General features: G+C 48.5%; 1 protein-coding gene across 1 annotated transcript in view; it reads left to right on the top strand.

The window, feature by feature from the left end:
- Window positions 1–3,145: 3,145 nt before the first annotated feature.
- The window catches only part of kcc (solute carrier family 12 member kcc), a 162,716-nt gene continuing 138,012 nt past the window's right edge, over window positions 3,146–27,849 (top strand). The window contains exon 1 of the mRNA XM_037428516.2: window positions 3,146–4,069. Within this exon, the coding sequence (XP_037284413.2) occupies window positions 3,262–4,069 (808 nt within the window). The 5' untranslated portion in view covers window positions 3,146–3,261. The remainder of the gene's footprint in view (window positions 4,070–27,849) is intronic.

Raw genomic sequence — 27,849 nt, 5'->3', positions numbered from 1 at the left:
TTTTTTCTTTAGTTGTTTCTCCCTCTGAGTAACAGTCGTCACGTGCTTTCGTAGCATGGATCCGCTGCGTATTTATGCTTGCATAAATGTGCTGCAAACTAGTTGACCTTGAGAGTGTAACTGGTGTTGAACCCGAAGGGCTAGATTGAAAAAAAAAATGTTTTTACATGAAAGTGTTTCGTGCCGGGGTTGATGGCGTCATGACTGTAGTGACGTATTTCCGTGACGTAAATACGTCAGCAAAATAAACCTTGCCATACGGCAACGAGAAAAAAAAAACCTGAAAATGATCGCTTACCGGAAGTCGAACAGATACCTCTCCTCCAACGACAATGGCTGGCGGGCGCTTAACCCTCTACGCCACTGCTAAAGCCGCGAAGGAAGTGGTACGAAAGCGCGTTTTATATCTTTCACAGTGCTCTTGTTCACCGGGCGGTGTCGCTGTATGAAAGCGGGAGAGTCAATGTATGCGTGGCTTCCACGATTAGCTCAGGCAACGCACCCTTGCTATTACTGTCTCTTTCGGCGCGTTTCTAACAAAAGTGTAAATTTGTCAATGCTTTTACACACCACGAGAAGGCGACTTTAACACAAACCTCGCCCATAGCATTCATTCATATTATTAATATATAGCTCTCCGGCGCTCGCCGTTGTTAAGTTTGGCCTGGAAATTCATCTGGGCAGACGCCATGGTACGTAAGCCGGTCCACTGGAGAGGCTCTCAATCCCTTCGGCACCCAGTCTGCCAGACACTGTCGAAGATTTGAGTAATTACCCAGACCATGTGACAAGCGAAGGCGAGTTCCTGACTTTCAACTACGGACCCTTTTGTCGTCTCTTCGAGCAGAAGCGGTGACTGATGCCCTCGGCGACTCATTGGGCGACGGGGAAGCTGGCGTGACCGGCGCCATAGCTGACGGGGGAGCGGCGCTCTTTTAATCCTCAATCAATTAGCCGACCGGCCGGCTGCCTATGCCCGCCAGGCATTCTCCCTGCTAGCCGGAGGATGAGACGTCGTGTCGCCACGACATCGTAAACAGTTCCAGAGAGGACAACAAAGACAGCATCTTCCTTGGAAGAGACCGTGGCGGCCGCCGCAAGTCGCCCCGCTAATTAAGCGAACAAATCGGCGGACCTTTTGATGTATGCTGCCAGGATCGTGGGAACTCTCGACTAGCGGCACACGCACGATGAGGAAGAGCCCCACTGGCGCCATCTTGCAGTGCAGTGTTCACAACTCAATATTGGACGTTCACGTGGACCGTGCATGATCGTCCCCCTCACCTGTTGTGTGTGTGATTGGTGTTCCACTCGGAGAGGAGGAGCCCGGCAGGGCTTAAAACGACGCCGCAGATATCTAACGTTCAACCACCACGCTCGTGGTTTGGGAAACCCCTAAGCTTTCTTTGCTGTAAATATGTGTAAATAGTGCCATAAACCTGTTTGTTTTTCGTATCCTCTTCTTGTCAGCGTTCGTTTCCTCCATCCGGTTACACCGTGCACGCTACTACATGAGACCGGGTAGTCCCCCATCCTTTACAACTGGTGGCAGCGGTGGGATGCCATCAGCGACCTTCTTCCTTTCAACCTTAACACCGTGCTGTCAACCGCGTTTCGCCCTCGCCTTGTGCGAAATCACGGCCGTGCTAGAAGGAACACAAAATGCGCGTTGCGTTTCTCTTAGCATTTCACGACGCTTTGGAGGACTGTATCCCAACTTCCAGTGTTTATTGTGTACTTGTTGCTGCCATCTTTGTGTGGCACCGTAGTGGTGTCCAGGTTCACAACATCGGCCACCGCAAATGTTAAATTATGATCATGGGCGTTAGTCGTCGGGATGGTAATGCACCGTTACGCGTCAGCATGGGTTGGTCCACATCAAGCAGTGCTATATCTGCCAAACACCAATAGACGTTGTACCAACTCTCACATATCTATAGACAACCAACTACTTCTGTAAAGACAACTTTCACTTTCGTGTTATACCGATTCCTATGACGGAGGGATCAGCCATGTTTTATAGGGCTTTAGAGAAAGGATGGACTAATATATCGTTGACGTTACATACTAAGCATCTAAATAAACCGTATTGAAGATTTATTTCTTTATTTCGTCGTGACTAAGACAGTTAACGATGTACTAATTAAGCTTTCAAGTTATGCGACTCGAGAATATGCATAAGGCAAGTAAAAAAATATCACCACCAAAGCATTCCGTACAAATGGTTAATCAGTGAAGCTGAAACATGTGGCCGCTGGAGAAACTCCCGCCGTAAGCGGGCGTCGGTCCCAGCAAATGCGTTTCCGCCATTGACGCGTTGACGTTCCTCTGCCTGCTTCGCCCCTTTCTCGGCTCGCCGTTGTCGCTTTCATTCTGTTCGAAAGGCTGCCGAATCCGGAGTGTGCAGTCGCTGCTTTTGCTTCGCCACCCGTGCTTGTTCTTGTGCATGGACTGCTGCATCATCCCGGCGAACATTAATTCTCCCATGCATCAGCTGTCGGGGTTGTTCTTCGGAAGTTGTCTGCTGTTCGAGTGTTCGTACGATCCGTACCCTCCCCATGTGGAAGTTGTAAGTTGGAACTGCTACGAGTGGTCTCGGCAGCGCGCCTGCGAAGTGAACAACGTCGCTGACGGCGCTCCTTATGGCGCGCGCGCTCGGTGCGACGTAGAAACTGACGTAACTGACGCAGCAGCCAATAGAGAATGTTACCGTTTCTCGAGGCGGACGATTTTTCGTTTCTTCTAGCGATATACAGCTTTCGCTGTAAAACCCCCTAAACGCTTTTCCGACGCTCTGTTCTATATGCAGCAGCGTTAACGTCTCTACAGAGTGCTGAACCGTACATTTGGTCGTTTTGATGCAGCATTTCTCCCTGCTTTTTTGTCTGCCGAGAAACGCTTTCAGGAAATGAATTATCCATTGTTCACACATTGTTCGCTCGTGAATCGTGCATCTCATTCCTTTGCTGCCACGTCTTGCAAAAAGCCGGTGTTGCTCGGGTGGCTTGACAGGTCATTTTTGAAAGCATTGACACGCGCTTTAACCTGTAGTGATCTGGAGCTCTCGGAGAAAAAGAAACCGGAAAGAAGAAATTGTACCTTCATCTATTTATGCAGAGCCTCGTTTCACCGACATGCCGCGTGTTTTATTTTCTTTTGTCGTCGTTGTATACATGCCACCAGACACATTCCCTCCTGCAGTTAGTCACGGAGAAACCCAGCGCGTAGAGTACATCTTCTCAAGCTGCGTCGTTATCATCGATGCCCCGCTACCTAGCACGCCGTTCGAGCAGTTTTCCGAACCCACCAGACGACAACGGGCTGTTCGCCACCCTTCGAAACCACATTGCGAGTTCGGTGAACGACGTGGACGATCAGTTCCGCTCCCATCTGAACGCTGGTGCTCGGGAATCGTCCGAAGCCGGATCGACTACCACGCCCGCCATCTCGAGAGCGGGAAGCCTGGCAGACGCGTCGGTCAGCCCCCGTCGACTCTCCGTTCGCAAGGAATCGTCCGCAGGCAGCGTCCGCTCGTCGGGTCGTGACACCCCTTCGCGTCTAGCCGCTGACGGCGATACCGGTGAAGGAAGTGGCGGCTTCGAGTTTGGAGCGACCGTGGCGCATATCTCATCAGCTTTCCGAAGCTACCTCGCTGACATGACTACGGAACCACCATTGGAGCCGACTCTTGGCGCAGGCAGCGAAGAACGCATGACGACGCCTTCAGTGAGGAAAGAATCGCTGGGTCGCTTCTCGGTAGCACCCGTCGCTCTGGAGTCGACAGGCCCACTCGAAGAGTCTGCAAAGTCGGCCTGTAGTAATGGCATCTCGATGTCCGCGATTCGGGAAGATCTCCCTGGCTTCGACTTTTGTCGCCGTTCTTGGGATGCCGTTCCCGACCCGAACACTCTGGGGTGCCCTAGAGGCGATTCCGTCCGACCTGAGAACACCGAGAGCCATTCCGCTGCACCGAGCCACTTACCGGCGACTGTGGCCAAGAAGTCACGCCGCTCTTCGTCGCTCGTTCAGCTCAAGCGCTTCGCAAAGTTTCGCCTCTCACTGAGGAACGGTAAGCGCTTGAAGAGACGCCCCTTGCTACGTAGCTACGACTATAAACATAAACGATTTCTGGTTAGTTTAGTTATCTTTGGCAGATTGTGGCTGTTTGCAATAATGTATAGGCTGAGCATCGCCCCACTCTACCGTCCGCTCGCTCCTCACTCTCGACCATTCGCTGGCTGGGCCCCTCTCTAGGCGATGACAGAAGTGTGCGAAGGCGAATGCCTGATGGCAACGGTGCCCTCTCTTGGCGCAAGAAATGCATTTGCATTTCCTCACGATTCCCTTCGAGGTAGTGGGGGCATTTTTGTGATACAGCACAGCTGTTTGCTCATTTTTGATTCTTCATAATTATAATAATTGCCCGAACGCTGTCTTACAGCGTTCGGGCATTACTTGTTGCTGAACATGCACCAGAGTGTGTAGAGCAGGAGCAATGGCCAACGCTTGCAGTCATGTGCTCGCTTCGAGTTCGCATTGAAAGTACTATTTATAGTGTCGCTCTGAGTTGAGAATATATGACTAGTGGCTGGTTTACAGTGCATTAATTTATACTTTATGACTAACTATGACGTCGCTAAAACATACAAGCTATGCTGAAACACGTTGGTGGGCTAGTTGGTTTGCATCCATGAAGTGTGAGTTAACGCGGACAGACAAGGTCGTAGAAGAGTACTGACATGGACAGAGCGCTCTGCCCGCGTCAGTGCTCTTTTAGGTCCTTGTCTGTTCGCGGTTACTCACGCCTAATGGGCACAAAATATGTAGTATATACGTGTTAGGAATTCTGGTTTGATGGTATCCCACCACTGTCACCACTGTTAGGAATTCGCTGTGTCGCAATGGTAGCGGTCGCCGAAAGCTACGAGCAGCCAAATAAACGTCGCTGAAGCCTTCCCCCAGTGGCGGAATATGGAGAAAGTTGTTTTGAAAACAGCAACGTTTACTACAGCATATTATTATTTCTACAGAGCCGGCCAGCATGACGACGTTGGCTGGTGCAAAAATCCTCAAACATCCGGTCGGCGCAGCCTTAAATAACGTATTGGTCTTTTCTCTGAGACCAGTTTGCGGTGCTTCGTGGAGGGGGCGAAGCCTTCCTCGGAACTGCACTTGGCTCAGCGGAGGAGGCGCAACTTTCCCCGGAACTGCACGTGACTCGCCGCCGTTTGCGAGGCCTTCCTCAGAACGGCACGTTGCTCTAGGGGGGAAAGTTCGCCGGAACTGCGCTCCTTCTCGTGGGAAGAAGCGCTCCCGAACGAGGACCATGCCTCTAGCATAACAGTGCCCTCGCTGCCAGAGAATGGATCCGGAGGTTTTGAGCCGTCTAGCGTGGTTCAGAAGGAGGGATGCTGGTTGACCGTTGAGAACTGTAGCCGTTCCGCTCTCTCCGCCTGTGGTGACTTTCACAGCCCTGCAGAGGATCACTGGAACGACGCAGTCGAGTACAAAGCCAAACCACTCTGGCCAAAGCAAGCGCCCTTCAAATGTTGATCAAATGGCCAGACCAGCAGAAGCGAAAATATTTCCTGGAGATTAAGCTGAGCTAAAAAAATAACATCACGAGCAACGTATCTCCGGAGGAATCCACAATGCGGACACACCTTTAGCTAAGTGTGAGTGCATGACACTGCTAAACCGAACAGAATTCTTTTTTCAAGCGATTCTCAATTGTGATTTAGGCAGATTGTGGACAATCGAAGCGGCTGAGGTTATTCGATTTGGCCCCGAAACTACAATTTAGAATACCAAGCACTTCCAAATCACGCACATGGCGTCGCTTGCAAGCGTCAGACTGTTAAGCATAACAAAGTTAGTCCTCCGACAAGCTCACTCAATGCGCGCAGCCAAATCATCACAAGAAAAAACACGCTCGAACATAGTAGGAAAGTAATACTGAAAATCAAATTTGCGCGCGTTGCACGAAACAAAGTTAAAAGTTCACCTACGCTGACACGCATACTAAGACGTAATGCCAAACACAGCCGGCATTTTAAACAGGGGCTTTTATTCAGCCTTTTCTGTTGAAATAAAGCTTTCGAAATATCAGGAAAACAAAAGTAGTCATACAAACATATCAATGTCTGCTTCTCCAACGGAAAGAAAAGTAAAACTTACAAAAATTTAGATGCATTCCTTGTTTATCGGTGGGCGACAAAATTAGAAAAAGGTATTCTCAAAACTAAACACAAAATACACTCTCGGTAATGGCAAGACGGTGCCCTCTCAGGCGAACTCTGGGGAGTCGCGTTTTCCGCAGCTTTCGAGGGTTGTGGTCTGGACAAAGGGATGACGAACCAACCTGTTCGTCAAACTCAGTAGCAGCGACTTGTGATCCGCAGCCGCTGAACTCGATGAAATGGGCATTTGCACTGCATCGTTTACCCTGCCCGTTCCATCAGTGACCCTTTAACCACGGTGGGGAACAACCGCTTGTGTTACAGCACAAGCGCTCGCAACGTTTCCCCACCACTTGCTTGCATCTATACGCGGCAGTGAAAAAGGTGAGACCAGGCGGTAATTTCGGCGTTCAAATTTCCCTGAAATTTGGTCTTTCTTGACGTGCTTCCCGCCTAATCTTGATCTCGGTGATGTTCTGAGCTTCAAACATTGCCTAGATGGCCCTTTCGCGATCCTACGCTTAGCCCTGAAACTGGCGTCTCGAATGAAGATGTCACGGCACTTAACAGTGGCTTTAGCGCACTTGGCGCCTGTCATCTTTTCCGCGTTATGCTTTCGCAGGCGCCTCCTTTTGACGGATAGGCTAAGAATGCCGGCTGCTTTGACACACTTAATTTCAAGTGTGCTGCCTTTGACAGGCATTGCCGAAACTCCAGACTGGTTAGCTAGCTTTTCCTCTCGCCCGTTGCTAGCTGTCTCTGCTTGCGACATAACGGGATTCCCGATGCATACAAAGTCAATCTACTCGCCTGAGGAAGTCTTTTCAGTTCGCAAGGGTTCTCTCTCCCGTTCTAGGATAGCCCTAGTTCCCCAGGCCTTCGTATTCAGCCTCCTGGTCTCTTTGACGCGATTCATCCTCATCACGTGCTTGGCGCAGCGGCCCCATCTCTAGCGCCTCACGATGCTCCTCTGCGTCCCTAGGTTTCCGATGGGCCTCCGCCCCTAAGGGCCGTTCCACGCGCTAGCCGCACAGCCGCAACGCACGTGCTGGGCCCCCTTCTGCGGGGGACAAATAAGCCAATCGGTGACGCTCTTTCACCCTCCGCTTGGATGGGGCAGTTGTGCCGGCACGTGTGTTGCGGCTGTGCGGCTAGCGCATGCGCCTCAGTGTCCGGCTCTGTCCGATGCACTTCAGTGTCCTGCACCTTGTGATGGGCCTCAACGTCAGATGCCTCACGACTTTCCTCAGCGTCCCGCTTTCGCTGACGCACTTCAGCGGCTTGCGCATAGCGACGAGCCTCAGCCTCTTGCGCTTTCTGTCTTTCCTCTTCATCTAATGCGTTTCGGTGAGTGTCACCTTCAAGTGCTACGCGACGGGCCTCAGCTGCCATCGTTCTACAGAGCGCGTCTTCCTTCAGCGCTCTACGACGCGCCTCATTTCCTCGCTCTTTTCGGCGGGCGTCTACCTCTGGCGCCTGACGTGCTTCAGAGCTGTCTCTATCGCTCCGACTTTCAACACGATTTGAAGGACAAAAATATCTTATCAAAGCATATCTAGCATGACTAGGAAGTCCCCTGCTTCCTCGGCTGATAAACAATGAATAATATGCGTGATCTTGGCCGGCAACAACGTGAAGAGTCTCTCCACACAAAGGTCGCGGCTAACACCAACATTAGAGCAGACAACTTCAAAATCATCGAGAATATGTGCCATGTTCTCGCCTATCTGAAAGTTGTGGAGCTGGCGTTTCGCTTGCTGCCACTTGAGAGTTTGAAGTTCGTGGTCAAGCTCTTTTATGCCCCGCCGCGGTGGTCTGGTGGCTAAGGTACTCGGCTGCTGACCCGCAGGGCGCGGGTTCGAATCCCGGCTGTGGCGGCTGCATTTCCGATGGAGGCGGAAATGTTGTAGGCCCGTGTGCTCAGATTTGGGTGCACGTTAAAGAACCCCAGGTGGTCTAAATTTCCGGAGCCCTTCACTACGGCGTCTCACATAATCATATAGTGGTTTTGGGACGTTAAACCCCACATATCTATCAGTCAAGCTCTTTTATTTTGAGAGCATGCTCTCTCTTTTTGCGACTCTCCTCGGCTTTCCATTGTTCGCGCCTTTGAACTTTGAGCTCTTCACGGCATTTCTCGGCGTTTCGCTCATTGCGGTTTTCCTCGGCCTCGTGCTTTTGCTCACAAATGAGCTCCCAAAACTCGTCAGCTTCCTCGGCCGTCACATTCTCTGCCCGCATAACATCGAGAATCGCTTCCCTTAATTTAGCGGACCTGGTGGAAACCCCATGGCTCCACAAATTTCAAAGAGGTCCTGCGCAAGGTACTGCTCCAGCACAATCTTGTCCCTCGTGATGCTCTACTCCTGATATCCACCGTACTCTAAAACAAGTCTCATGGTTTAAAGTAAGTGAAAATCAAATTATATCCAACAAAACATAAAACACTCTCCTAACATCTGCCTACGGTAGAGAGGTCTGGCAAAATGAACAGTAAGCGTTGGGCACTCACCCAACCAATGTAGCCGACGATGGTCCAACTCGAGGCTGCTGTCAAACAGTGTCATTGGTGTCCTCCGGCCTGCAGAAATCCGCTCCAACTTCGAGCAGTTGAGATTGGGGTAGCGGGTTCCACAGCAGTAAACCGTTGAGGACAGGGGTAGCGTATTCCAGCGTATCCAAACGCTGATATCCGATTGCACGTGGTCGTCTTCAGGCTTCCAGGAATCCGATCCAACTTTTCAGTCGTTAAAATTGGAGTAGCGGGTCCCACAGTAGCGATACATTGAGGACAGGGGTAACGTATTCCAAAGCTACCAACCACTGTTATGAATTCGGGTTTGATGGCATTCTAGCACTGCCACCACTGTTAGTAATTCGCTGTGTCGCGATGGTAGCGGTTGCTGTGAGCGACGAGCAGCCGAACAGACTTCGCTGAAGCCTTCGCCAAGAGGCGGAATAGGGAGGCAGGGGTTTTGAAAACAGCAACGTTTACTACAGCAAATTATAGTTTGTACAGAGCCGGTCAGCACGACGACGTCGGCTGGAGGAAAAATACTCAAACATCGGGCCGACACGGCCTTAAATAACGTATTGGTCTTTTCTCTGAGACCAGTTCCCGGTGCTCGGTGGAGGAGGCGCAGCTTTCCCCGGAACTGCACGTGTATCGCCGCCGTCTGCGAGGCCTTCCTCGGAACTGCACGTTGCGCTGGGAGGGGGGAGAGTTCGCCCGAACTGCGCTCGTTTTCGTGGGAAGAAGCGCTCCCGAACGAGGAACATGCCTCTGGCATAACAGTATACAACGTTACCGCACCCACTTAAAAGGCGTTGCATTGCGCGTTTGTTTATATCCTTTATTACTTGTACCGGACCTGCTTCACAAAATTAGGGAGCCAGCATGCCTGCTTTTGCTAAGAACGAAACTGACAGGGTGTCATGGAAGCCTTGCGTGCAAGTGGAAAGGAATAGAAAGAGAAGTGGATGGAGGGCACACACTTACATAGATTAGAGCGAAGCATGCATACAGTCCATTAACTGATTGATTGTCTTGCCTGGGGTCAAGGGCAGTATGGCGAAAAAGGGCCGAGTGCAAGTTGAAGATAGTAATCGCAGAAACAAAAAAAAGCCACGCCCACGGCACCAGAGTGATGTTACCATCACGCTGTGCTGCTACATTTTCCACCCCCGTGTAGGGAAGTTCCAGCTCTTGGTTCATCGCTTGAAGAGTGAAAACCGACTGCGGCGAGTATATGCGAAGCTCTAGCGAGTGGAGAACTAATGTTTCTGTCGCCCTTATTCTATTTCTCAATAGGAATTAAAAAGCTGTGGCCATCAGAAGTTAAGGCAATCCGTGGCACATCATCCAACGCATTCTTTCGGCGTAAATGCGTACTTATAAACATTTTTTTTGTTTCTGTTTGAAAACAGTGGACACAATCCAAACAACTGAAATTGTGGTCAATTTGTGTGTAATAATATTAAAAAAAACTGGTATGGCGAGTGAAATTTGAGCACGAAAATGCACGCAACTCGAAACGCTTTTTCGAGGGTATCGCATTTCCGGAAGTAGTGATTGCTCAGATATCAGATAATTTTCATGAAGATAAGCACATAAAGTGCATGCATGTAGCTAAGCGTTACCGTATAGACCTAAATAAGTTCGACTTGTGGGAAGTCGGACCTATGCCGTTTGGTTGCTAGAGGGTGAATGAGCGCGTGAATAAATAGTTAATGTGCAACAGATTGACTGCTTCAATTTTGGTCTCGCGGAGAATGTCGGTAAAGCAGCTTTGCAACACTTGCATGCAGCGCCGTCTCCAGTAGCAACGCCACGCGAGAGCATGAAGAGAGAGAAATCTGGAGTGGGGGGGGGGGGGGGGTATTCTATTAGAAGTCTACTATAGTGTATACCAGCTACTTTAGGGCTTGTAATGGCGCTGGAATATTAAGTACGTAAGAGCCAAATGGACTGTCGACTTTTAATTAATGGACTCTCACAGAATACCACCTATAGGAATCGCGCGGTGATGTATCGAAGTTCAGCGCATGCTCTTATTCAGAAAGTTGTCGCAGAGCTGTTAACCTCGCGTCTGGCATTTATTGACCACTCTCGCCGGTCGTATCACCGGTCGCGACGTCATTTCTTTGCGCATGTCATGCTGTATTTCTGGTAAAGCAGATATTTTGGAAACAAAGGAAGCATTTTAATTACGTGTGCAGCCAACAACTTTGAGTTCTGGGTAGAAAACTTGTGAATGTTTCTGAAAGTCCAGCCTCCTTCCAGCACAATGGGGAAGTGCCTCGAGTATGCATGCTGATTTAATAAAGGACTAGTTATTGGAATTTCTCTCCTCAGGTCAACTGTTGTTTTATTATAGTCTTTGAGCGCGTGGTTCCGTATATACATAGGAGATCTACTTTTTACCCTCTGACAGTCGATGGCCCCACCGCGGTGGTCTAGTGGCTAAGGTAATTGGCTGCTGACACGCAAGTCCCGGGATTGAATCCCGGCTTCGGCGGCTGCATTCTCGATAGAGGCGAAGATGCTGTAGGCCCGTGTGCTCAGGTTTGGGTGCACGTTAAAGAACCCCAGGTGGCCGAAATTTCCGGAGCCCTCTTCTGCGGCGTCTCTCATAATCTTATGGTGGTTTTGGGACGTTAAACCCGACACATCAATCTGACAGTCGATGCTTGTTTCGACCGCTTCTCGTTGTGAACGCTTTTTCGATATGGGTGAAGTGCAAAACCACCCGTGTACTTCCATTTAAGTGGGCATTAACATTAACTAACTCCAGTTGGTTAAAATTAATCCCTCTTCGTATGGTATATAATAACGTGGTTCGGGCACTGGACAACCCAAAACTTTAGTTGAAAACTTTATCACTTCTAAGCTAGGTAGTCACTTAGGTACTTCGGTGCACTCTAAGGATCCCCGGGTGGTCAAAATAATCGAGATAACCACACTATATATGGTGCGCCTTATACTTGTATCCTGGTGTCGTCACTTGAGACCCTGGATTTGTCTTTTTTTGGTTTTTTACAACGTTGTAACAAGAGTTGTTGCAGGGTCTCCCTAGTGCCTGCCTGAAAAAGGTTGGCTTTAGCTTGTCTAGTTTTTTTAAACGCGCTAATTTAATCCATGGACATGCAGGTATGATAAAAAATATAGTCGGAGTTAATTAGGCATTGCGACAGGTTGGAATGCATCTCGATGAAGCTCTATGGTGGCGTGAGAAGTGACCCGTGTAGAACAGGCGCCGGCCTCTCGGAGAGTAAGCTTTACGCACACGCATGGGCAACCCCTGCCTTTAGGCGACTCAATTGCCCTTGTTATGATGCGCGGCCGGGCACCGGCGCGCACAGCGCTTGATCACCATCCCCTCGTTCGCAGGAGTGCCAGCGTGCCGTTCGGCAACTGCGTTATACGTATGGGATGTACGGCGCCTCCTACTTCTTTTGGGTGTGACTGTGCTATCTTCCGCCTTCGATTGGCAAAAACGAAGTTGCTTTTTTAAAGACGATAGTCTTTCTTGGGGTACTTAAACGCAAAAACTTTGGTCTGTCTGTCTGTCTGTCTGTCTGTCTGTCTGTCTGTCTGTCTGTCTGTCTGTCTGTCTGTCTGTCTGTCTGTCTGTGCATTTGTATGTTTGTCTGTCGTAACGATACCCCAAACGGTCAATCCCATCCGCAGCGCCCACCAATATTGCTCAAGTTTCAGCGTTCATATTTGTGCGATTGTTAATTTAAAAAATCAATTATTGCGCATATCTAAGGCACCATAACAACACCTCAATATTTTGTATGTGTGGCTTTATACTACAGAAGGCACACGTAAATAATTCTTAGGACCGTAGCGTTTATCACGCTGCACTGACAGTGCAACGTGGTGCTCAAAAAGGCAAGTGTCTCCAACGCTTTGCTAAGACGACACGGTGGAGGCACCTGCCCGTCGCCTTGCGTTCTACACCTTATCGCCTCCGAGACAGGCGCGCATCTCTCTCCGCGGGCGCGAGCGCCTTCCTTCGTTTTCGAAGATAACTGCCAGATGGCGCTCGGGTCTAACGTGCCTCAATGCGCTCGTTCGCCTTCGCTGCACGGATCGAGACTCACTAACGCAGGGCTTCCAGAATACAATTCACTGATTTTCTCGCGCAGAACATCAAATACACGTTTTGTTCACTCTCTCCACTCGCAAGACTATCGTATCGACGACATTTGCGGTGAAACATGCAGATACGAGGCCAATATTTTTTTTTTCTGATTGTTGTGTATCCATCTGACGGATAATGGCGCTTGAGTGATTTATTGGGAATACAATATCTTCCCATTTTCCATCCTTGTATGGAGGCTCGGTCATCGCCATTGGCCTGATCCTTTTCACTCCCTGTCGATGGGGACGCGCGCGTCGTTTGTCAACGGGATCAAAAAGAAAGAAATACGAGAGCTTTGCTGTACTCGGGGCTGAAGCCACATATAGCCCTGTTTGATTGAATTTAAGTCTCTGGGGGTTAGAGTGGGCCTGAATGTTCGAATCTGATGTGGGCACTAGGGACAGTGAAACGTTTCCGTTGTACGGTTGAGGCAAGTTTACTAGTTGGTTTTTGGACACCGCAGTAATTTACATACAGTGTGAAATTTGCAGTGGAAAGCACTAATCAATTCACTATTTTTTCTGTTGTCTGGACGGGTAGTGTGATTCGATTCGGGCCTACATTAACGTCAAAGGGCGCAACTCTAGTCTGCATAATCAAACAATAAATTGACCGATAAAAGTTTTTCACATATTGTTGTATTTACAGATATATCCTAAGTATACATATCTCTATATGCCCCTGAGTGCTTTCCAACCTTTCAATAAAACAAGTGAAGAACTTCGGTCACATTTGTTTTACAGCGAGAGCTGTTATATGAGATGAAAAATCGGGTCACGCGCGGCGCTGTAGTTGTCCGCCGCCGCCGCCGCCGCTGGTGTCCGTAGCCACTATCGCAAAATAAGAAAAAAAGGTTAGCTCCAAGAACGTAGTGGGGCTCTAACCCGGGTCCGTGGCGTGTGCCAGCTTGGTATTCTACCACTGAGCCACGCCAGTTTTTTTTTTCTTACATGGTATTTACTACAAATGCGGCTTACGTACATACATAACGTACAACATACCTAATGTCAAGTTGACAAATGTACAATAGACCTTACAAAGTAAATCTCGTACAACACAACGTCGAAAGGGGTATCTGAGTATCACACTTTATGAACTCATCCTACCTAACTGGCTGAAATTGCAGTTGGTCATAAAATTCCCTGAGCCGTATACAGTCATTTTCACAAAGTGGCATCGCGAAGACACCATTGCTTGGTTCCACAGGCTTGTTCAACATGCGAGTTTTCCATAAACTATGCATGCCCATTAACAACAGCATGTCAACTGACTTGTCATTGCATTGGGGGGGGGGGGGGGGGGTACAAGATAACGGATGCTTTGAGAATATAAATTCAGTCTTTTTTCAAAAGCCCTCTGTAGGACGTCCTAAAAAAAGATGGTGTTTTTACAACTTCACGAAAACGGCAGTTTATTGACGATACAAATATGCCTTTGATGTTTAACCAGGTTTTTACAGGTACGGTTTCTGTATGCACTTTGTAAAAAATTTCTTCTAGAAAAATGACTTGTTAGGAAACTTGCATTAGGCAAGCTTGATGTCGGGAAAAGAATCGCATTAATTAACGATTCAATGTGAGTAATAAAGCTTTTTAGATCAGGGAACGAACAATGAGGTGTCACACATTGCGAATAGTGTAACGAGTGGGTCGTCCAATGCTCCAATCTATTACAAAAGCTTGTTTTTGTACACCTATTAACTGCGACGTATACCCACTTCAGGCACAATTCTTCATTGTTGTCAGGCACTGAATAAACAATTGACACAAAATTCCTTGCAAGTGTTTGGCGGATACAACGCTTCTCAGAAGAATGATGAAAAACAGTATATATAGCGAATGCCGATCTACTACCCAAAAGTTTATTAATAATGCCGCAGTGGGTATCAAGTAAGTGTGCTTGCAGCAGTTATCCAATGAGTGTTTAGCAAAGGATCTGAAAGGCTGCTCTTCTATAACTTTCGCTATGACTGTGCTGCGCCTTCCACGCAGGCCTGGCGTTTTTTTTTCTCAGTTCGTGCGATAGCGGTTACGGACGCTGGCGGTAGGGATGGACAACCACGTCACCTAACTCGGCTGTTGTTATGACCTCACAACAGAATAACTTATTGATTGTACCTGTGTTTATATTACCGTGATGGGTCCGCACTTATTTTGGGGAAATTCGGTTTCTAGAGCTGGGGCACGAGATTGCATTAAAGGTGTGAACGCATTGGTCCTCTAAGCTTTTATTTTACGGCTGCATGATTTTTAAGGTGCAGTGAATAAAACAGTCTGTTGTAGTACATGTTGTAATACATGTTGTACGCATTATATTAATATACAGTCTACAGTGCTTCTTGAGAAAATTAAGAGGTCGGATTGACACCAAGCGCCGTGACATCATTTCAAGCTCAAATGAATTTAGCACAGACTGACTTTGACCTGCAGTGGACGTTTGTACCCCTAGTAGCATCATCTGGGTCTTCGAAATGCATTAAGTTATTTCGCTTATATCTAATAACATTCACATGGACATTGACTTGAAGTACTTCCCGGGCCAGATTCTGTCCGAGAATGGCCTATATAAAAACACATCGACTGACCAAGAATGTGCGAACAATGAGTCGTGCAAAGTCGATGCCGTCACACAACTTTTATGAGCACTTTTATTGTTTTAGCTGTTGTTGGAGATTATTGAGCCGCTTACAGCTGGCGGTGAACAGTGAAGAAAAAAAAAGGCACAGGATGTTTCGATCATTATAAAAATTGATTTCGTGCAAGAGTGCAGAACTATACATGTTACAGCAACTGTTTACATATAGCTCGACATTGGGAGTCTGTCGCCTCATTTTCAAATATGTTTGGACGCCTATGGGCTGGCCGTTCTTGTTTCGAAAGGAGCGTGCTCGTGTTGAATCACGGACGAACGCAAAAACAGACGAACACGCCAAGCGCGCGTTTGTGTCACCTGTGTATTTTCTCATGGTGTGTAAACAGGTGCGCTATACATTCGAGACGATTTTCGTATATTTTAAGGCTCCTCTTTTGTAAGGAAGGTGGGTGAGGAATTCTGGGCTCACCTTTTGCATCGCTACACAAAGAATGTGTTTGAACTGTACGTACATAGTTGCCCAAAATGCCTCTCCTCTCTTCTTTAAACCACCGAGTGCTGTAGAGAAACGCGGGGGGGGGGGGGGGAGAGAAAAAACACAAAAGCGTGATGCGCTCAGAGCGGCTGCTGTGCATGCTTTTATTTCGAGATCAAGGAGGGGGCGGGATTGCGTTCTCCGCATAAACTGGCGGCATGGTGTTTGTGAAATGTTCTCTCCTGTTTTCGTGCGTTTGAACGGAGCCCGTTTTAGGTACGCGCGCGAGATGCGACCTGCTGTTTACCTTCGCGGGTCTCGACGCGTTTCCCTCCGCGCAGATCGCGCAAAGGCACTGGTACACGCCAACGTTGGGTACACGCAGGGGTAGCGGGGCTTCTATACTCTGCGTCAATGCGCGCGCTTAGCGAAAACGATGCCGGCGCCGTCTACCGTGCGCGCACTGTTTGCTTAGACGGTGCGCGAAACACGGTATGAGACCGGAAAGGGGACGATGCTGGCCGTTTCAAAGCGCTTGCGCACACAAACCAACCTTGCTATGATGCCTACTCTCGTCGTGACGACTGGGATGGAATATTGAAGCTCCTTTCGAGATTTTTTTTTTTTCAATTGATACCCCCCCTTTTCCCCGCACTGCTCTCTCCGCCGTTGCTAAGATCTAACGAAGTTACTTTTCTATTTTTTTGTTTGTTCTGGTGGTTTCCGTGGAAAGCTACGCTCGGAGACAATAGAAGAGGGTTCGGCAGCCGAGTGTCACTTTGCCGGTACGAGCCACCGATGTAAACTGAAGTCCTTTTTTTCTTCTTCTTTCTCTCCACTGAGCACGTGTACGCCGCCACGCGTTCATTTGTTTGTTTATTTTTCGGGCGACAGGTATGAGTCGTCGCTGCTGCCTGGCACGACCTGACGTTGTGTATGCGCTAGATCAATGCGAACACAAATATCGCGCGCGCGCACACAGGTTGGCTTCGGGACGCGAGAGAGCCTGGGCGGCATGTGATTTGTTGTTCCAACGCGCGCGCAAATATGCGCATATCTCATCGGTGATGTTTGATCGTCTCTATCTAGGCCAGTGGAACATGTTTAACTCCAACCGCCCGCTGCTGGAGCGGAGACCGGTATTCCGTCATACGATTTCCATGCAACGAACAAGAAAAATGGCTATGTAGATTTGGGGTGCCAGTCCGAAAAGCTACCATAATGCTCGATTTTAACAAATAATAATAAAACAGAATAAGAACCCGTCCTATACGACAGCTCGTCCCTCTTGCGTTCGCTCTTTTGCCGACATTTGGAATCCTCGTGAATTTGAGGAAAACTGTATGAACAAGTGACAGTCGTAGGCCTTTCCATGTTGTAATTTGTTTTCTGATTTCTCATTAACCGTGTTGGTCTCTGTGAATTGCCAAAGTTACTTACCCGTCACCTATACTTCTATGCTTCCACTTTCTTCTCACGTTTTGACACGGAGAGGCGTGTAAGTTGCATCATTCAACGCATATATATATATATATAATCCAACAGCGTTGTGGCATAACAACGTTGTTGGGGATCTCCGCCGTGACGCGAAGCTAGCAATGCTTGGTTGTTGGAGCCAGGCGCTTTCCTGTATGAAGTTTCAGGGGCAGCGTGCCTGCATTGCGGTAATTAGTTTTTGACGCCGTATACCAGCCGCGTAGAATACCTGCCTCGTTTATGCGCGCAGCGTTGAGGGCGTCGGCAGTTTCACCTACTCGTTTTTCAAAGTATTTCAAGGCGTCGGTGTACTTATCTATTGTGGAAAAACAAACGTGTGCCCTTCTAATTAGCTCCATATGTTCAATAAGAGAACCGATAAGGTACCCAGCCGTCTTAATTCGTTTTGTGATGCCTGCGTTGATATAACAAACGCGCGGTCAGAACTGTTTTCCCTTCTCCGACCTTTCTCTTAACTCAATATCGATCGAGCATAGCATTTTTACGCATGTTTGTACATCTCCTTATTGTCAAGCGTACAAAACGTAATTCTGTGTGGTGTTTAAGTAGTTTTCACTTGTGCTTATTATGTTTGCTTGTTCTTAATTCCTTCAAGTCTTTCTCGTGTTGCATATTTTGTGTCGTGTAATTTTTTTATGAGGGCATACTTCTAATGTCCCATTACTTCCACTACGCGACAAAGGGCATTTCAAGATGCCTCGTTGCAGCTTTCATTTTAGCCTCCGACATTGTTGACGACAGTTTACGATGGAAGCAAGTGAAGAGAACCGTTCGGTGGAGTGTGCGCAGTTCAGTTAGCTCAAGCTAAAACATATACGCCGGCACTTTACTCGCGACGCGCAAACGCAGGGCGGCCTGCGCAGCGACGACTCTGCCCGTGGAGCACGACTGCGAGCGCTGTTTACATTCATTTGGCGCAGGTATACCTTTGGCGCGCAAACAGTGTTGCAGACATGCCTCCGCGGGCGTTACTTACTGCACTTGCACAGGCCTGCTTCGACGCTCGGCTGCACAGGCGCTCCACAGAAACTCGGCTGCGCGCTCGCGTGTTGGTTTTTCATTTCAAGACTGCAGCGTTGATGAACTCAGGTAAACTAAAGAAAGAAAAATGGATTCGAAAAAGATTCGAAAAGTATCAAAACTGCACGTTGCGAATGGCGGCAAAAGCTGGAAAGCTTTCGCGTGGTTCTTTGCAAAGAAGGCATTGATTGATTGAGTGATTGATTGATTGATTGATTGATTGATTGATTGATATGTGGTGTTTAACGTCACAAAACCACCATATGATTAATATAGAGACGCCGTAGTGAAGGGCTCCGGAAATTTCGACCACCTGGGGTTCTTCAACGTGCACCCAAATCTGAGCACATGGGCCTACAGCATTTCCGCCTCCATCGGAAATGCAGCCGCCGCAGCCGGGATTCGATACAGCGACCTGTGCGAAGGAGGCAGTATACGTTTAATTGTTAGCTGCCGGACATTGAACGTTGTAAAGAAACGACTTTCTTGTATTTTTCCCCCGTATACCTTGCCTTTTGTGGCTTGTTTCTCAGCGTTTTTTTTTTTTAAATTGATTTCCGTGAGAGCAGTATGCGGAATTGACAGTTTTCGCGTCGCAAAACCTTCAGCTTGCCGTGGGTAGCTCAACGGTCTGCGATCCGCCCACGACAGCTGTATACGGTGGCGACAAGCGAAGGGAAACAAACGCGCTTGCCTGTTGGCGACGCCTGCAGCTCCGCGCTGTTGTGGCGTCTTGCGCCGATCAGGTTGCGTGCGTGATCGCTGGCGGCACGCAATCCGCACATTGCCCTACATGCTTGGCTCTTCGCGCAGTCGAAGGAAAAGCCTCGAGCCACTCCGCGGACTTGCGACGAGAGCAATCTGAGGCGTCCCCTCGCATGCGCTCACTTTGTTGCCGTTGCTGTTCGTATTCTTCGATACAGTCTCCGCACTAGCTGGTAATCCGACAGGGCGAAAACTGCACTCGCACTCTGGTTGCTAGCTTGTCAAGAAGTGAACGCGCCATCGAAGCAGCAAGCAACCGGTTTAAGGGCGCGATGGCGCATCATTGCGAAGGGATAAGACGCCGTTGCCGCGTTTTCTCATTACATTACACTTTATGCTCTCTCTTCGCAAACATTGCCGTACGACTCCAACAGGCAATCAAGCCAGGGTAGGTGTGTGTACTTGTGTTAATTGAAGTGTAGCAATTATGAGATAAAATGAAAATGGACGGAAAAAGAATTCTCCCTCTGTCGTCACAGACGCCAGACGTTTCTCGTTCCTCCCCCCTCCTACGCCCCCCCCCCTTTTTTTTTTGTTCGGAAATGTAACGCTACTTTGAGTAGTCGTGATCTCGACTTGTATTTGAAGTGATTTTACTTTCTTTGGAACTCGGCAGAGATTGAATTGATTTGCTCTCTCGCCATCTTTCATCAATCGCAGTTCGTGGAAGTGTTCCTTGTGAGCATGTCTGCTATAAGTTCAACTTTTAACCTCCTAAATTGATGCTTGCGCACCTTTTACGTTGAACGAAAAAGAAAGAAGATGCGTCTGCTTGTTCTTTAAATTTAATAAAATGTCGCCTAAAGAGGAGCCTGTAATTGAGGCCTGCTGCGAGTCTGTTCGTAATACATTTTTTTTACAAAGATGTCAAACCAGTGTGTATTCAACCGAAATTACTCCCTGACCAGACTTCGAGTATATGGACGAAGTTGTTTACCGTAGAACTTTCGGTGGTTAGGTGAGTGAATGCTGGTTTGGTTAATAAATAGGACTGCGTTCTCTAAACCTACTAAACGATAATCGTTGTTTGAGATCTGCATCGCGCAGTTCTCATTCCAAAGCGGACTAAACCAGCGCAGCTTGAATGCCGCTTTCGTTGAAGTCATCACTGTTTTTATTGTGGCGTAAGCCAGTAGATCTCTACTGTGGATTCAGTGGCAACCGACTCCAATTATTTCTGCCTCCTGTGTGCGGGCTTCAGTTTATTCGATTTTGTGCCTATGCTAGGATGTACCTGTATGTGCACATACATATAATTTAGAGAGGAAAAAAAAGGTTTCTTAACAGCTACCGTCGGTGAATCGACCAACGAAATGGCTGTTTACGGGCTGAAATTAGTTGCCTTAAACGCCATGGTGTCGAAAAGAGCGTCAGAAAGGCACGTTGGTAAGCTGCGTAATTAATGGTGCACCATCAAGTGCCCCGACAGTTCGCGCTAGTTCTCTCGCAGCGATTTTATTTACTTTTGCGCACCATCTACGCGTGCACAGGATCTAATGGACAGCGGACCTGTAGATATCGTTACTTCAGCCACCATTTCTCGGAAGGCAGCTATCGACGCGAAAAACGCAGAAAACACAAGAGCTGCAGGGCTTATAAAAAAGAAAAGATCGCGTAGAACGAATGCCTACAAAACAGACAGCATATTTGCAAGGTTCGAATCCCTATTGCATCATTGCTGAACGTTTGAGATGTAGAGAAAGCCGAGGGCTACTGACAATCACATGTCGCCTAGTTAAACTCGGCGAACCAGGGTCTGCCGGCACGGAGTTCGTCCACTCGCTGTGTCAATGAACCTATATGTGCGCCTCATCCTTCGGCAGCGCCTTCTGTTACTGCAGTGTGTGCACGGACATATGGTGTAGCAGTTGGGATATATTAGGCCAACCAGATTGACTCCTTTTACAGCGAAGGCTGTCATGAGATCACAACAAGGATCGGGTGTGCCGTAGTTGTCCGCCATCGCCGCTGGTGTCCGTAACCAGTATCTCGCAAAATTAAAAAAAAAACTACGTATATAAAAACACCGAGGACGCAATAGAATCCGAACCCAGACCCACTACGTAACAGCCTAGTATTCTACCACCGAGCCACGCTGGTGCTTGAGGCTCCGTTGCAATCTGGCCTTAGGCAGGCGTAGTGTCGGAAAAGTAATCGCGTTAATATGAGTAATGAAGTGTTTTGGAACAGTAAAGGAACAACCAGGCATTACACAATGCAAATTGCGTACCGAGTTGTCCAGTGGTCCAACCAATTAGGCCTACAAAAGCTTCAGCTCAGGCATAATTCTTCGTCGTCGTCAGGCACAGCATAAGGAAAACTGCACAATATTCCTTGCAAGTGTGTAGCGGGTACCATGCTTCTCTGAAGAATGACGAAGGATGATATAGTGAACGCCTCCCTACTACACAAATTTATGATGGTCGATGGCGTAGTGGCTGTGCTTGTAGCAGTTACTCAACGAGTGTTTAGAAAAGGCTCTGAAAGGCGCCGCTCTTCTAGCTTTCGCTGTGACTGTGCTGCGCGTTCCGCGCCGCCCTGGCGTTTTTTATCCGAACTAGTCGATGCGAGACCTTTAGTGGAGCTTCCTATTATACGCTGATGATTGTCGCGCTCCTGCTCGGGCTTATCTTTATTTTTAGGGGGCTTTCGGGTTTACTCATCAGTGCCGTCCTTGGCCGGCCGCATTCACTGCTCACTTTCTATTCCGTCCTGGTTATTAGGGTGACCACTGGTTTCATGCCCGCCGTGCAGCGCGTGCGTCGGAGCTAAGGGAAAAAAGTGAACGCGCATCGTACGACCACGGCCGCTCGATGAAGGCCATGTGTTTTCATTGAGCCACCGTGCAGCGACATCTCGCACGCTTGTTTTCATTCGGTGCGGAGACTTACATGAGGTCATCCTACCTTTTGCCAAGTCTGGTCGCCAATGCATGGGCAGGTCAGGTTGCGTTTGTGCGTCGTTGACAGTGGAAGCTCAGTTTTCCTATAGTTTCGTCGACATTGGAAAATATAAACAGTGAGGGCATTTATCAGTTATGTAAACTTGTGCTAAAGTGTTTTTCTTCGCGTCTGTATAAAATATAAACAAGCATATTGTTGACAGAACTTTCATGCCGCGTCGTCCTAATTGTACTGTCGATGAGTCTTTCGTTCTGGGTGGTGGCCCTTGACAGATACTCTCTCTCTCTCTCTCATCTATATCGCGTGTGAGAGCGATTGCGGGATCCAAAATACGCTCCTGCGCTCGTGCCGCCGCTGTTTTGTTTATGCACTGCAGGCCTATAGCCTCATCTTCACTGGCACGGAGGCCAGCACCTTTCAGATTAAAAGCGCACCAGCATCTCTCTCTCTCTTTTCTATCAGCGTACATATTGATGCAGTACATTACGTATACTCGACCGCCGCCGCCTGATTTACATGCCACGTTTGTCCATTTGCGAGGTCCAAGCCTGGCAAACGGACGGCGCTTAAAAAATGTGAAACCTCTATCATTCATCCCGCTCGTTCTGCAGTATAATCGGTCCCCAGCCTAGGCAGCATTCATATTCGTGTACTCTCAGCAGCCTGTTTTCTCGCACACTGAATAACGGTCATTCCATGCCTCTCAGCCGTTCAGCTTCCTTCCTTTTGTTTTCTGCATAAGTTTGCTGGAATTCTGCCACCGGGCGCATTCTCTCGCAAAACGTCGCTTTCGGCCGCCTTTAAATATCGGCGTGCCGCTCTTTTGTTCGTGTAGATACGAGGCTTTGTGTGAATTTTCTTTCTTCAACCTTGCGAAGCGATAAATCAGGTCCCGGCGCCGGTTTCGCTGGCTGCACGTCGCGCGTGACATCTTTGCTTCGAGAATTAATGGCCCGAGCCGCCTTGCAGGGAAGCCTTTTTGCTGTCGAGAACGCTGACGAAACGCACTTGCGCGCCGGACGCTGTTTCGTCGAATGTTGGAGTTCGAGCGCAGGCGGTCCCCACCCGCAGCGCGGAAGGAGCGTTATACACGTCACGACACGGAAAAACAACATAAAAAGTGAGAAACCAAAGGTGGTGGTGGGGATGGGAATGTAATGTCATTCAAAATTAGGACTTCTTTCCTTTTTTAACCTTCTTCTTGCTCTTTAACGCTCTCCCGTGACACCCAGTGTGCGTGCTACAAACAACTCGCGGGTTCCGCTCATCGAAGCGATCAATCAAAAGGAAAATGTTGTGTGCTCGTGAGGAAGCGAGAACTGATCGATGTATAGAAGGAGGAAAAATATACGGTTTATACCAGGCTTTCTCCGTAATGCGCAGTTTCGTGATGCCACGAGAGCGAAAGAAAGCCAAGCATATACATTTAAAAATACATAGTATAACACATCGGTAAACGAGATGAACAGTTCGGTGCAGGCTTTGCTATGGGCAAACCTCTACAAATCTATAGCCTGTTGCCTTCCACCGGTCTAAGAACTCATTCTTATAAGTACTCCCGCATTGAGTGCCACAAGTATGTAAACGGCTGGTCTAGAGCAGTGCACATAATTTGATCCTTACAGTGCAAGTCGGCCCTTTTAAAATCGCCTTCAAGGGTGTCGGCAAAGATAGCCGCCACAGAAGCGTTTCAAAATTTTGGTGCACAGTTTTATCAACTTCGGTTTCAAGTTCGTCATACCGCGATGCACGCTAGCGAGTGATAATTGGCTCAATACTGTCTGGATTCGCACGGTGTGCACACAATGGACGCGCTGGCAGGCTCTGTTCTGTTTTCAAACTTCGTTCTTGAAACACTCGAACGAAGCCGCATGGGAGTGGGTCGCATTGTGGGACTGGAAACAATAGCTAGTAAATTTTCGGGCAAGCGCAGTGTCTGATTGTGTTCATTCAATAAATACTTCCTCACCGACAGTTTTTATCCTGGTGACGTCTAATATATTTTCCATCTATTCAATCGGCGCAATGATTTCGTCTTCCCATAGTTTTCATTGTGTCCTATCGTCCAAATTCTTTTTTGTGTATGTACTTCTTCGTCTCTGCAGTTGATGTTCCCTGGCTAGGTTGTATAATTTGTGTTGTTTTCATGGCAAGATGTTTTCATGCGCAGGTTTCCCCGAATATGCCGGGGCGTATTAACGAAACGAACCACGTCGTGTCTTTAATCCGTGTCAGTTTTTAACAGCGGATCTGTTTAAACTCGGTGAACGCCCGTTGTTTGCGAACAAAATTTACCATCATCATCAACCGGCACGTCCTCTCTTGGTCCTTTGCTTCGTCATCTGCTGTAATTCCAGAACAAGTGCGCCGATTTGTCTGCGTGGGATGCGATAACTGATGGGCGAGAGAACGAATGCCAAGAGAGACTGAAAAAATATTTATTTATTTATTTATTTATTTATTTATTTATTTATTTATTTATTTATTTATTTATTTAGTGAACTGTGTGCGTCCTATATTTGTCCAGGTGGGTGCACACATCGCACTTGCGAAACTTCAACGGAAAAAAGACGGGCAAGGCTTATTCTCATGCTGTTGTGCACCGAATCTTGAACTGCCATTGGACCTCAGTCTTTCCTGCGCGAGGCGTTTCTTCATCGGTGTCGGCCCTTCGGCGCCAGACCATGGTTTCGTGTTAGAAAGCGCAGCGGGGCAGGCCGAGCCCGCATTGCGCAAGGCTTTCTTTACTCTGTTCGCCACTCAAAACGCCCATCTTGGAAGGGTTTAAAAAAAAAAAAAGAAAAACGAAGACTTGTCTAGGAGAAGCCGTTGGAGGCAAATTCGGCCGTCCGAGCGTGGTCGGCAGTGCAGAGCGAGCTATACCATTCGTAACACGAGGCACGGATGGACGAAATCCTTCTCCGGGCGTCTCCACACAGCGTAACGGAGGAAGCGTGCAGCCAAGCGTGCGTTCTGGAGCTGTCTTCGCTTTCAGTCGTCGGTCGGATAAGGTTGCGCCGACGGAAATTAGCCGAAAGCGATCGTGAATCGTGTTTTCTGTCTGGCGCGCCATCCGAGAGGCGGCGAAAAGAGTCTCGGGTTCCACGATGGCGTCGTCTCGAAGGTTACGATCTCGCTGATGGCGGTCATAAAGCGGCCGCCGGGCCATTGCGCGCTGGCGCGGAGCGAGCCGGTGCCATATTTTTATCGCCGTCCGGGCCGTCTCCCTTCAAAGAGAACGGAATTCATTTTTCACGCTTTCTGCTCTGTGTTCTCTGCCCACCCCCTCGTCTGAAAGGGCTCATCTTTACTCCGCGCACAAAAAAAGGCCGCAGACGTCTGCGTCAGGCGTTTGCTTTCCAGAGAGAATGTTTGACTCCGCCGAACGGGGTCGCGAGAACTGACCACGGTTCGTTGGCGAGAAGCGTGTGTACTGGCCATTATTATAACCCTTTATTGCGTGCTGTTCAACATAAACGATCGACTCGTATATTCTACAATATCTCCATTTTCGCCAAAATAACTCGAAAAAGATGTTCTGGCACCCACTGTACGTCTTTCTCATCGTAATAAATAATCCAGTCTCGTATGGAAGCACTTCAACTTGACTGTTGTTGCCTCGAAGAAACGAGCTGTTTTCCACTGGAACAATTTCAAAACGGGGCGTAAGAAGCACGAGAAGCGCGAAGCAGTGCGTTTTTTTCCCCTGTCCAAATCAGTGCATTTGTAATGGTGCGTGTATCTCGGTAAAATGGCACATTTAACAAATGAGCCTTGAGCAGGTTTTATGTCTGCCCCGCCGCGGTGGTCTAGTGGCTAAGCTACTCGGCTGCTGACCCGCAGGGCGCGGGTTCAAATCCTGGCTGCGGCGGCTGCATTTCCGATGGAGGCGGAAATATTGTAGGCCCGTGTGCTCAGATTTGGGTGCACGTTAAAGAACCCCAGGTGGTAGAAATTTCCGGAGCCCTCCACTACGGCGTCTCACATAATCATATGGCGGTTTTGGGGCGTTAAATCATCAAGCAAATCAGGTTTTATGTCTTCAGTTTTCTTTTCTTCGCCTCGTGTTACTCATTGATTCATTTGTTCATTTTAATGCCCGTGTCGCAGAAACTGTGGTGTTGGTTGGTGCTTGTGAGCGGAGCATGGCGTCAAATGCAACTAAATAATAGAAGTCATGAGGTGTAGTGCTAGGCAATCGAACCCAGGTGGCAGTCAAATGGTCTATACCGCACAGCCACGCGAGTGCTTGAAGCTGAGTTTGAAAAAAGATAATAATAGCACCTATGCAAGCTTAGTTTAGTGCGACGAGTCCTGTTAGGAGTGGTCTTCGTCCTGTTCCTCAGCCCTTCCTTGCCTGTATTCCGCACTGGCCTGTACTTAAGTTGCATAATATGTAATATTGCGTTGCAAAGCGGTAAGCCGGGCGCCACACCATGTGAATCGCTCAACGAGCTCACTCCACTACAAAACTCTCAGGCATGTTTAATCATCATATTCCGATACCGCACAACAAAGAGAGCAGCTGGGCGTATTTCCTTAGTGACGCGTAGAGGGTACTTTGCATACTGCACTTGCAGTAGGCATGATGCATTCTATAGGAAAGTCTAACGAATGTTACGCGCACAAAGGTTCCTTTCCTCGCGGCCTGGTCGTCTACCGAGAAGCGCAGCCTGGTGAGCGATCGATAAGATCATGCGAACGCGTTCTACGATTGGAGGTGATCGATGCTCAAGCGCCTTCCAAATTTTTCAGTGCTCGTCGTAATGCGATAGCGGCTGTGGCCTTTTGCTGCTAAGCTACATGGCAGGTCTTCTAAGCCTGGCTGTGGTGGTCGTATTTTGATTGAGTATGAATGCAAAAATGCCCGTGCGCTTAGATTTGCCTGTACTCGCACATTAAAGAGCCTCAAGCGGTCAAAACTAGTGCGGGTTCTGCGTACCCCGTGGTTATATTGTGGTTAGACGATACAACGTTGCAGAATTAATTTGTGCTTATATTTTATGTCAGTTTATTTATAAAAGGCAACATAGACGAACAGTGGCTATCCATTGCCGTATGAAACACCGAATCGTTGCTACGGCATCAGTAACAGCTTCGCGAGCGGACCTCTTTTTTTTTTTGTAGAGATAGGCGCAGCCTTATTTGAATGCGTTTCTACCCGGTCTAGATGTGGGAAAGTGAGTTCACTCACGATTGCAGAGCTATACCTGCCGTGCTAGATGAGGCGCGTATGTGAATTTTGCGGACGATCGTGTGGGCGGAATACGCTTCTCACTACTCAATTCCGCTCGTCTAGCTAGTTTTGCCGGTGAGTGTATGCCAGCAAGAAAGAAAGAAAGAAAGTGTGAAAGAAATAATGAAAGAAAGGAAGAAAACAAAACGAAACCAAGTCTGGTATTCGCTGCGGAATCGATGGCGCCTCCGTATATAGTGACCAAGAGGCGTCACAATGCGCCCCATAAATTAAGCTTTTCCGCCGAGCGCAGCTGCCCGCTGGCCAAGCCAACTTCGAATGAGCGTGCTCGCTGCATATTTACGCGGCCAACCGCTGACGAGATTTCTTTCCGAAGAGGCGAACTGGAACGCCTGGCTTTCCCCCATAATGCCACCCATCGAAACGACGGTGCTCTCCGGGGGCGTGCTGGCGTGTGCCGGCTGCGGACGAAATGACGAAGCGCATTTCCCCTCGTACACAGCCACAGAACCCGGCCGCGCAATTGGCACTGCATAACCTCGCAGTCGACCACTATGGAAAGCGGCTAATC

Source organism: Rhipicephalus microplus, chromosome X (genome assembly GCF_043290135.1).
Source record: "Rhipicephalus microplus isolate Deutch F79 chromosome X, USDA_Rmic, whole genome shotgun sequence".
Taxonomy (NCBI): domain Eukaryota; kingdom Metazoa; phylum Arthropoda; class Arachnida; order Ixodida; family Ixodidae; genus Rhipicephalus; species Rhipicephalus microplus.
Note: the sequence above shows the minus strand (reverse complement) of the source record. Positions and strands in the feature narration are given on the sequence as shown.